We start from the raw sequence: 10499 nt of genomic DNA, 5'->3' as shown, positions 1-10499 counted from the left end.
CTCGCTCCGGATCCGACGAGCCAATAGAATTACTGGAACTTTCTTTTTTACCCAGAGAAACCATGAAAGATCGCTATTCTATGGCCAAGCTACTGATTCGACCAAAATCATCCAATGACATGTTACATCTTTATCGAATCAATTGCCACTTATTACGTATTCATTCTCTTTCTGAAGACAATCGAGAGGTAAATAGAGATAAAATATTCTCATTCTCATTTTCGATTTAATGCTAAAATTTTGAAATTTAATCGATTAATCAAGGCAAAGAAAACTTTGCTCCTTTGTCTCAATCTGTTAATCAAATAATTCAAAATTTTGATAGCGTCAAATGAAATATTTTACAATTATTAAATGTAATTAAATTGTATTATTCAATCAGTAGACATTTATAACATTTATTTTTATATTTTCTATTCTTACCAAATGGGTCTAATGACACGTACATATGTACGCTACTTATTAAAGCAATACGATCTTTACGCTGCGCATGCGCGAGGAATTTCCGTTTACTTTTTTTTCCGGAAAATCATAACCTGTAACATAAACTTTTTGCAAGCAAAGTATTTGCAAGAAAAATACTAACGTAATTGTTAACCATCGTTAACTCGATTATCCATCAAAGAGGAACGAGATCACGAGGAAGCTTAGTTTGAGAAGATGGGCGAGCGCTATAACATCCACAGTCAATTGGAGCATCTACAGTCCAAGTACATCGGCACAGGACACGCGGACACGACCAAGTTCGAGTGGCTGGTGAATCAACACCGGGATTCTTGCAGTTCGTTCATGGGCCATTACGATCTACTCAACTTCTTTGCGATCGCCGAGAACGAGGCCAAGGCGCGAGTTAGATTCAATCTCATGGAGAAGATGCTGCAACCTTGCGGACCGCCGCCTGAGAAGCCGGAAGATTAAAATCGCGAGTCGCTTTCTCATCGAATGTGTTTCTTCTTTTTTTTTTTTCAAGTAAAAGAAGAACTGCATTATTATTAATCCCACAATTGTTATTTCGAGAACGATTATATTTGAGCGAGAATTTCAATAGATTATCAGTATTTTAAATGTGTTGTGCAATAGGCACAATTTTCTCTCGTCAAGTGTCGTGTGCAACGTGGATAACCTCGATCGTACGTTAACGAAGAGATATAAAGACATTTTTGTATAATCTTTCCTTGTTACTCTCAAATAAATTGATATATAATACAATTTTATAATTTATCATCGATAACTCAAAAAGAGATAAAACAACCAAAATGCCTGTTTCTTGTTCCACAAAATGTGGAAGAGATGCTATTTTAAAGGTAAAAATTATTTTCATAAAATTTTGTTATTTAAACAATTATAAGTTTTTACTATTAAATGTGATTAAAAATAAATGTGTCTTGTAGAGGCCAAAAACTGGTGATACATTGTGTAAAGACTGTTTCTTTTTGGCATTTGAAACAGAGATTCATGATACAATTGTCAATGGTAAATTGTTCAAACCTGGTAACAAAGTCGCCATTGGAGCATCAGGTGGAAAAGATTCGACTGTACTTGCATATGTTTTGAAAACTCTCAATGAAAGGCACAAATATGGATTAGATCTATTTCTTTTATCCATTGATGAAGGAATTACTGGTAATATAAAAAAAATTATATATGTATATATAAAATTGTCATATGATATATTTTATAAGATGTATTATTGTATAGGATATAGAGATGATAGTTTGAAAACTGTAGCACAAAACAGAGATGATTATGGCATTCCACTTAAAATCTTATCATATAAGGAATTATATGGATGGACAATGGATTCTATAGTTACAGAGGTAAAATATATCTAATAAAATTGTTAATTACATAATTGTATTAATTGTAATAATGGTATTTTAGATTGGCCGTAAAAACAATTGTACATTTTGTGGTGTTTTTCGAAGACAAGCACTGGATAGAGGTGCTGCAATTTTGGGGGTAGATTGCATTGTAACGGGTCATAATGCAGATGATATTGCTGAAACAGTGTTAATGAATGTCTTAAGAGGCGATATTGCCCGATTGCAAAGATGTACATCTGTAATCACTGTAAGAATACATCATTATATATATATTTTATATATATATATATATATATATATATATATATATATATATGATAGGAAATTTTGATAAATTAAAGTCTGATGTACAAATATGTTAATATAGGCAGGTGCAGACTCCATCATGCGTTGTAAACCACTGAAATATGCATATGAAAAAGAAATTGTTATGTATGCATATTTTAAGCATCTAGTATATTTCTCCACAGAATGTGTATATGCTCCAAATGCTTACAGAGGTCATGCACGAGCTTTTCTAAAAGATTTGGAGAAAATAAGACCTTCATCCATTATAGACATAATACATTCAGGTAGGAGAATTTTTTGTTATATTTTATTGTAATATTAAAACATTTTTATTATGTAAATTGAAGATAACATTATTATTTTTAATATTATCTATTATCAATATTATCCATTACATATTAGGTGAGCAGTTGCAAGTGAAAGATAGTATAAAGATGCCAGAAAGAAGAAATTGTACTCGATGTGGATTTGTTTCAAGTCAAGAAATATGTAAAGCTTGTGTTTTACTAGAAGGTTTGAACAGAGGATTGCCGAAACTCGGTATTGGCAAATCTAATAAAGCTAAGAAGATAATGGATTTAGATAAAAGAAATGAACAACAGCAAAGTATAGATTTTTGAACTCTTCATGTATTTAAATATACAGGTAAAATATATATTTTTACAGAAAATATACTTTTAAATATTTCTTTTTCATTGTAATTATCTAACAAATATTCTACTACTGATACATTTGATAAATTATCAAACAATAAATTATGAAACAAAAGATTATGATATATCTATATATACATAGTTTTAAGTTTGATACTAAAAGTAATTTATTTTTTTTTGCAATGAACACTTCAAATATATTAACCCTTTAACTACGATTGTCGTCAATAGATGACGAATAGGAATGCATATCCATAGTTAAAGGGTTAAAATTGAAAAACCACATATTGATCAAATTTCAACATTAAAAATCTTGTCATTTATAATTACTATATATAAATTAAATTTTTATATATTTTTATAATAAAGATACATGTATATATTATATACATGTTTATATTTGTAGAAAATATTACAATCTGAATTAAACAATAATATTTTGACTTCATCATTTAATGGTTTTATATTTTATATTTTTTTTTTCGTAATACAAGAAAGATATTTGTTTTATAAAAATTAAATCATATCAAAATAAAATTTATACTATATATGCTGCTGCTCTTTGGGTGATCTTTGTTCTGCAAATAGGGCAATCATTATTAATGCTAGCTGAACAATCTTCACATATGCATACATGACCACAAGGCAGTAGAATAATTTCGCGAGCGTTTGTATTGCAAACCACACATATTTGATCCTCTCTGAGATCTCTATCTCTGACTCTTTGACGTCTTTCTTGACGAGATGTCTCAAGTGATTGCCGTAACTGCTCCATCAATCTTTGCTCTTGTTTATTCTTCCAGTAGCGTCTTACCATGATTCCTCCAAGCAATAATCCAATTGCGCCACTTATTACACAAAATATCCTGTATTTTAGAAAATTATGTATTTAATAGAAATTTAATTATGTAATAGATAATATAATTAATTTTAATTAAAATTTACAAATACCTGTACAGCTTCTTACGATCATCCAAATTCCGTATCAAAGTGGTGATTGACATGCTTGTTATGTAAAAAGGAGACCCATTTAACGGAGATTGCAATATAAGAGTGTCAGATTTATTTTGTGATGTCGAGAGCTCACCTATTGCTGTAATACTTGAATTCTCACGCAACATTTCTTCTGTAGACTGTATGCCACGTTGACGCACTCCTAATAATTAATAATATCGTAAAGTTTCAAAGCTTAGCATTTTTTATAAAATATATAAATTATATAATTCAATATTTCATAAGAACATAAGTAGTCCTAACTCTTATTACAATTACCTGTAAAAAATCCCCATACAAGATCCACAAATGTAGGTACACTGGGTTCAAAATTATCAGAAATTATATCCAAATCTAAGATATCAGCAGATAATGGATCTATAATTTCCACAGAGTACCATCCCTTTTGTAAAACAAATGGAACCACACGATATAACTTTTGAATTATTCGTTCATGTGTAGACCTGTAACATTATAACTAATTAGATTAGTCAATTAAGAAAGTATGATAGTGATAATAAAATCAAGGTAATTCTTGATATTTATATATCACTATTAGTATTCTATAAATATATGCATTGTCTTACCAAAAACCAGTCGATGTTCTAGCAATAACATGTTCACTAACTGTAAACTTCTGTATAACTCCAGTAACATTTTTTTTATTAATACTTTGCAGTGATTCTCCTAATGGTTTCACTATTCCTTTGATGGCAACATAATCTATTTTATTGTTTAGACTGTTATCTATTAGATTTTTCAGATCTGACCCAATATCGTGAAGTTCAACACTCTGCAAAATACATATATACCTTCCAAACTATCTTAAATGCGTACATTTAAGCATATTTTTCTTTAATTGTAATGTATTTCAAAATTTCAAATTAATTTTCTACCTTAACCGCTTCAATTGAATTCTTGTAGTAGATATATTGTTTCAAGCAAATAGCGAATACGACGGTGTCAATTCCAAAAGCAATTATTTCGCCTAAATACTCCATGATTACATTAAGTTTTCGGACGTTTGTTTTTTCTAATCTTCACAAATTTATTTAGATTGAGAGATCATCGGAATAATCATTCTAAAATTTATCAAATTTTAAAGAATCTGGGAGAAAACATGACAGGACATTGCCGCGTATTTTTCTTAGGTTCTTGCGCTGTCATCTGATATCTATGATTCGCGTAAACGAATTAAAATCTAAAATCTATTCGTATTTTTATTAAAAATATGTACTGCACAACATGGTTATATTTAAAGTTAACGGCTGTGGTCCCCGGAGAAACGCTAGAAATACTTCGAAGCATTACACTAACCAATCAGAATAATGCGTAATCGGCAGAGCCGCGGTGAAGTTAATTTATCAACTCACGATAATAAAATTGCAGTTTTCCGAATTGGAATATACGAAAGTATATATTTTTTTTATAAATATTAATTTATATATACAAAGATTATTTATTATTTATTAATATTTATGTGCTATATAATTGTAATTAATTGACATATTATATTACAAGGTAAAATATTTTATTTCAGGTTAGGTGAAACAAGTCGGAAAGTCAAAGTGAGGGTGCCAAGTTTTCGGAATTTTCGGAGATAATATATTCGCGGTTTTTAAATACGAAACGTATATAGAAATTCGAAAACGTAATATATACTAAGAAATGAGAAACCAATAAGAGGATTACTAATAAACTTAATTTGATTTATCAATAGTATTTACAATCATAAAAAATTGATACTAGAATGATAACGAAGAAAATCTGCATTTAAACTTTTCCTGGAAATGAGAAATCCATCTCCTTAAAATTATCAATGCTATACTTTGTCGAATGGAGATTTACAGAGAACAAAGAAGGAGATAACAGTTATTGTTGCAGAAAGTTACATACAATGTATAACCATCTTAGGAGATGTCTGATTGTCTCGTCAAAGATTCATAAGAAATTCTTGACACAAAAATCAAACCAAGGAAATATTTTATTACCCATGATCGATTGCTATGCAAACTTTCATATTTGGAATGACACTAGTAAAATATACAAACGGTTTTATTGCCAAATTGCTATCGATCAGAAGACTGATGAGACAGATGCAATGAAAAATGATGCACAACAGCAGTTTGATGAGTTTGTCTTTAGTCCTGAGAACAAGAAACGCTATCAAATATTAAAGTTAGAAGTAGATGTAATGCGACACAATTCTGAGAAAGTCCCTGAAGAGCTTAATCCAAATGATTGGTTGACATTGTTAAAACTGCCAAGCAAGAGGCAAAGAAAGTTAGTATTTTTTGAGTCTTTCTTTTTTTTCTATTATTTTTCATTCAAAAATAATATTTCTACCTGCAACTTTAATTAATTTCTTTTATTAATATCTTGATTAAAATATATTTTCTCCTTTATGTTGCATAGAAAACATCTTTACTATTTATGGCGCAATGAAAAACATAAAAATAATTTAAAAATGAAAAAAGAATTGAAAAGGACTCAATGGCTTGCTAAAAAGGCAGAAGCAGAAGCTAAACAAACAGAAGATACTGGTGAAATAAAATATGGATTTATGTATAATACCATGTTTCAACGTATAAATCTAACAACTATGAATTATTATTATAATGCTAAATTAATTCAAGCTATCATGTTTGCACCAAAAGTTGTGTTTGATTGTGGTTATGAAAATTATATGAACTTTATTGAATTACAAAATTGTGCTAAGCAGCTGACTCTGTCTTTTGCCAACAATCGTGCTCATAATGATCCTATGTGTCTTTATTATTGTAATTTGAACAAAGATGGGTCACTTATGAAATGTTTTCATCGCAATATTCCTACTTTATTGAATGACGATTTTCCAGCAATTGTGACATCACAATCTTATTTAGATTTATTTCCGAGAGATCAATTATTGTATCTTACTCCACACTGTAAAAATGATATAACTGAATATGATCCTGATACAGTATATATCATAGGTGCAATAGTGGACAAGGTAAGTTGATATAAAAATATGTCCTTCATAATAAAAATATTTTTTGTATTAAGTAAATTTTTTGTCAATTTGTAGAGCAATAAGGAACCTTTATCTTTAGCAAAAGCTAAAAAGGATGGTATCCGCATGGGCAAATTACCAATAGAAAAATATCTTGAATTGGGTCCTGCATCTGAGAAATTTACTATTGATCAAATGCTAAATATATTATTGGATTTAAAATACACAGGAGATTGGAAAAAAGCATTACAGCACATACCAAATCGAAAATTAAAAGATTTCAGAAAGTATAAGCTGCATAATACATTGAGATATTTGCATTTGAAAAAAATAATTCGAGAATCGTAATTGAAGAATATTTTACATTCAACAGCAGAAAACCGATTAGAAATAATAATACATCATAAAAGGTAACTTTTATAATTATTGTATATAATATGTTAATATGTATGTAGTGTATTTATATGTATATATATATATATATATATATATATATATATATATATACACACACACACACACACACACACACACACACACACATACACACACAAATACACAATAAATTAATAAGAGTGATTCTAAATGATATTATGATTTTAACTCATTTCAACTTTTATGCATACATGAATATATATACACATACATACACATTGATTTTTAATGGCACTTATTTTCTATTTCGTCTATAGTTTCATTTCTATTAATTTTTTCAACTTTTTATTACAATATGTACAATATTTACAATATTTTAATTTTTACAAATTGATAAAATTGATAGAAAGTGTTATATTTTTACCTTTATTTATCTTTTAAATTTTTAGAAAAATCAATTATTACTATCCATTCTTTACAAAGTAAATAGAGCCTTTTATAATATTACTATGTGATATTTGTCTATACAACTAAAATTCCACCATCTTAAAATTGTTTTTTCCTTTTCTAATGTCTCTTAAGGATATAAATTATTATTAAATACATTATATGAAATCTGATTAGATAGTGTATAAATTGGAATCAAAATTCTGAATTCTGAATGAATAAGATGTATTAATTTAAACTTTCTTAAATAATATAATTTTTCTCCCTGCGCAGATATTTTGCACTCCTTATGTATCCGTTTATTATATCTCTACATGAGAGTATTATCCTTGAAATGAATGCCACACATTACTAAATTTTTTTAGACAAATATTGTAATAGTTTGAATAGAAAATATCGGAAGTTTTATTTTAGTTCTAATATAAATTTCATAGCAATATTCATTTCACTTATTTTTTTCTCCTTTTGTCATTTTAGTAAGATATATACTTGGCATTTTAGTAAGATATATACTTGGCTTGAATTTAACTATATTTATAGCTTATGTTCGCATAGGCGAAGAAATAAGATAATCCCTAATTTTGTTTCCTTCCTCTAATTGTTTGTCCGATTTTCCTTCCATCTAGAAATTCCATCCTTGGAGAAAATGAGTCTTCTAGCCTAGAAGAAATTCTGATGCTTTCTTCGTACGCGAATCCCAAATTACTTGCGTCTTCAGGGTCAGTCATGCGCGACCGTCGAATATTCGTGTGAATGAATCGTACTGCATGACGTCATTGGTAGCTAACGTAGCTACCCAGCCGGTTGTAACACTCGTTCGTGACAGAGGGGTGGCGATCCATGAGGTGGCGCGTGCGCCCTGCTGTTACAATGCATCCGAAAAACACGGATGCCAGCCACGGGGCAGGCAAGCAAGCAGCCAAGGAGGCAGGCTCCGTCGTCGTTTTTTTTTTTTTCGTCACTGTCCGTGTTCCAGTGCGAGGGAGCAGTAACAAGAGAAAGACAACGGTGATAAGAAGTTATGAAGATAACAATCAGAAAATATCATCCCCAAGTTTGAGGAAATCCCGTCATTCGTGTGGAATCTCCTCCCTCCTCTGCGGATAAGCGGATCATCGCCGCATTTAAGGCATCCATTTAGGCACTGTGATTCATCCCGTGTGTTTCTCAGAGGAATTCTTCTGGCATCTCTTTTTCTTTTTCTCTCAATAGCAAGGAAAAAGAGAGAGAGAAAAAGCGTCTGCGCTCCGATCTGTTCCGTGTATTTCGTTCCGATTGATCGATAGTACCTGTACTCGGATAATTGGGTCGCGCGCGAGTAATCGCGACCTGAATAACAGAGTTACGCTTCCGCCTGCGAAGAGAAGAAAGTGTCGGAGGTGGAGGTGGATTTTCGTCGAGAGAGAAGCCCCAAGTGCAATCCGTGTACGGATTTGTTTTTATATTTGAGTCGCCCTCACATATATGATGAAATTACAGCTACTCGTTATCGAGACGGACTATTGCTGGAGGAAAGCATTGCTTAGGTAAGCGATCATCTGTTTCCCCAACAAGTGCCCCTTCGTGTGCATATGCTTTCTTTCTGCTTTCTATTGCAATTTTCCTTCACAATTTTCAATTTTGCAAACGACACTAGCGATTAAATCAATATGTTAAAAGAGATCGAAATTGCTTTTCTGTCATCTAACAATGAGTATAGGAGACTAAATATATAAGGACACTATTATTAAATTTATCTCGATTAATTTATTTGAGGCCCAATTCCACAATCCAGTTAACCCGAGTTTAAGTAGCGAATGGACTAATCAGGACCCAGTTTAACGTATTAAACTCGGGTTAACTCAAGTTGTAAAACCGGCCCTAATTGATTTGATTTTATTAGATATTTATTTTTTTCTATGTGCGAAAACTCGAACAAGCAAATTGTCAGTTAATTTAATTCAACTCTTTACTAAATTAAGATTAATAATTTAAGCTCGTGACGAAGAGGAGAAAAGCAATGATTCAGATAGCAAGTTGAATAGTTAACGCGTTCACACATGCACACGTATATAAGTGCAAGCTTGGCAATCGCGACAGATTCTGTAGCACAGCCTCTCTTTTGTTTCATGCTTATTGTTCTCATTTATAGATCTGAGATCGCGAGACGTGTATTATTGTCAGTTATATATCATGTTGTACATTATTTTATTATTACAGTTACATTACGCATTATCCGATCATCGTACGAAGAATGGATCATATATTATGGCCGCGTTAGTACTTCGAAGCGATTAAGCAGTGGCATTAAGCAGCATCGATAATGTACTTCATTTGCTTTGAATAAAGCAATATTTTCATGGCTAATGTTCCATAAAATACCATTTTCCATCTCATTTCCGTATGTACGTACATACTTTCATTAGATACTTTCGTGCTTCACAATATCGCGAATTTTTTATGCACACATCTACATTGCAAGATATAAAAATCAGCAATACAAATTATTTATTTTTATTTTTTTTATTTTTAGCCTTTCATTTTTTAACTTGTTGCCACTGAAATTGATATCAATTTAAAAAATACTAAAGGAATATTAATTAATTTGTATTTTTATGTATATATCACTGATCATTTGTAACATTTTGTTTTCATATACGTGATATAGATTTGTTTGAAATTGAAATTCAAATAAACATTGAAATTGAACTTCTGATTCAATATTAAATAAAAAATATTTATTTTTATATTTATTAAATATATTTATATTTAAAAATTTATTTTATATATAGACATTATTTTTATATTTTTAATAATTTTATTAAAAATTGCATATTTTATTAATTTCAAATGATTTCTTCCCGAAAACATACAGAATAAATTAGTAGATAATTAATCAATTATTAACAAATGATTAGTACAGTATTGATCAACTTCTTTATAAATTTT

General features: G+C 30.1%; 4 protein-coding genes across 4 annotated transcripts; 3 read left to right on the top strand and 1 right to left on the bottom strand.

Moving 5' to 3' along the window:
- The first annotated feature begins 92 nt into the window (after positions 1-92).
- Positions 93-1209, top strand: LOC105253934 (splicing factor 3B subunit 5). The gene is made up of 2 exons (XM_011262301.3): positions 93-188; positions 626-1209. The coding sequence occupies exon 2, from the start codon at positions 661-663 to the stop codon at positions 916-918; it is 258 nt and encodes an 85-aa protein (XP_011260603.1). The 5' UTR covers positions 93-188; positions 626-660; the 3' UTR covers positions 919-1209.
- On the top strand, positions 1119-2784 carry LOC105253935 (cytoplasmic tRNA 2-thiolation protein 1). The gene is made up of 6 exons (XM_011262302.3): positions 1119-1304; positions 1392-1623; positions 1699-1817; positions 1882-2070; positions 2191-2395; positions 2514-2784. The coding sequence occupies exons 1-6, from the start codon at positions 1257-1259 to the stop codon at positions 2729-2731; spliced, it is 1011 nt and encodes a 336-aa protein (XP_011260604.1). The 5' UTR covers positions 1119-1256; the 3' UTR covers positions 2732-2784.
- Positions 2785-3250: 466 nt separating this feature from the next.
- LOC105253936 (mitochondrial E3 ubiquitin protein ligase 1) lies at positions 3251-4794 on the bottom strand. The gene is made up of 5 exons (XM_011262303.3): positions 4654-4794; positions 4345-4550; positions 4037-4221; positions 3716-3920; positions 3251-3630 (listed from the first exon to the last, which is right to left on the bottom strand). Exons 1-5 carry the CDS (start codon positions 4756-4758, stop codon positions 3303-3305), a joined length of 1029 nt encoding a protein of 342 aa, XP_011260605.1. The 5' UTR covers positions 4759-4794; the 3' UTR covers positions 3251-3302.
- A 175-nt stretch (positions 4795-4969) lies between these two features.
- On the top strand, positions 4970-9912 carry LOC105253938 (mitochondrial ribonuclease P protein 1 homolog). Its single transcript, XM_011262312.3, has 6 exons — positions 4970-5170; positions 5298-6040; positions 6173-6749; positions 6825-7159; positions 8198-9097; positions 9771-9912. The coding sequence occupies exons 2-4, from the start codon at positions 5577-5579 to the stop codon at positions 7095-7097; spliced, it is 1314 nt and encodes a 437-aa protein (XP_011260614.1). The 5' UTR covers positions 4970-5170; positions 5298-5576; the 3' UTR covers positions 7098-7159; positions 8198-9097; positions 9771-9912.
- The last annotated feature ends 587 nt before the right edge of the window (positions 9913-10499 follow it).

Source organism: Camponotus floridanus, unplaced genomic scaffold (assembly GCF_003227725.1).
Source record: "Camponotus floridanus strain SB8 unplaced genomic scaffold, Cflo_v7.5 scaffold21, whole genome shotgun sequence".
Classification (NCBI taxonomy): Eukaryota; Metazoa; Arthropoda; class Insecta; order Hymenoptera; family Formicidae; genus Camponotus; species Camponotus floridanus.
The sequence above is the reverse complement of the archived record's forward strand: the minus strand, read 5'-3'. Positions and strand labels throughout refer to the sequence as shown.

What these genes read in the sequence shown, in the direction of transcription:
- LOC105253934 (XM_011262301.3), top strand. Translation starts at nt 661, where the DNA reads ATGGGCGAGCGCTATAACATCCACAGTCAATTGGAGCATCTACAGTCC.
- LOC105253935 (XM_011262302.3), top strand. Translation starts at nt 1,257, where the DNA reads ATGCCTGTTTCTTGTTCCACAAAATGTGGAAGAGATGCTATTTTAAAG. An exon ending in CATTGATGAAGGAATTACTG is followed by an intron (nt 1,624 to 1,698) that starts GTAATATAAAAA and finishes ATTATTGTATAG; the next exon opens with GATATAGAGATGATAGTTTG. An exon ending in TGGATTCTATAGTTACAGAG is followed by an intron (nt 1,818 to 1,881) that starts GTAAAATATATC and finishes ATGGTATTTTAG; the next exon opens with ATTGGCCGTAAAAACAATTG.
- LOC105253936 (XM_011262303.3), bottom strand. Translation starts at nt 4,758, where the DNA reads ATGGAGTATTTAGGCGAAATAATTGCTTTTGGAATTGACACCGTCGTA. An exon ending in TGTATGGGGATTTTTTACAG is followed by an intron (nt 3,921 to 4,036) that starts GTAATTGTAATA and finishes ATTAATTATTAG; the next exon opens with GAGTGCGTCAACGTGGCATA. An exon ending in GATCGTAAGAAGCTGTACAG is followed by an intron (nt 3,631 to 3,715) that starts GTATTTGTAAAT and finishes TCTAAAATACAG; the next exon opens with GATATTTTGTGTAATAAGTG.
- LOC105253938 (XM_011262312.3), top strand. Translation starts at nt 5,577, where the DNA reads ATGCTATACTTTGTCGAATGGAGATTTACAGAGAACAAAGAAGGAGAT. An exon ending in CCAAGCAAGAGGCAAAGAAA is followed by an intron (nt 6,041 to 6,172) that starts GTTAGTATTTTT and finishes TATGTTGCATAG; the next exon opens with AAAACATCTTTACTATTTAT. An exon ending in TAGGTGCAATAGTGGACAAG is followed by an intron (nt 6,750 to 6,824) that starts GTAAGTTGATAT and finishes GTCAATTTGTAG; the next exon opens with AGCAATAAGGAACCTTTATC.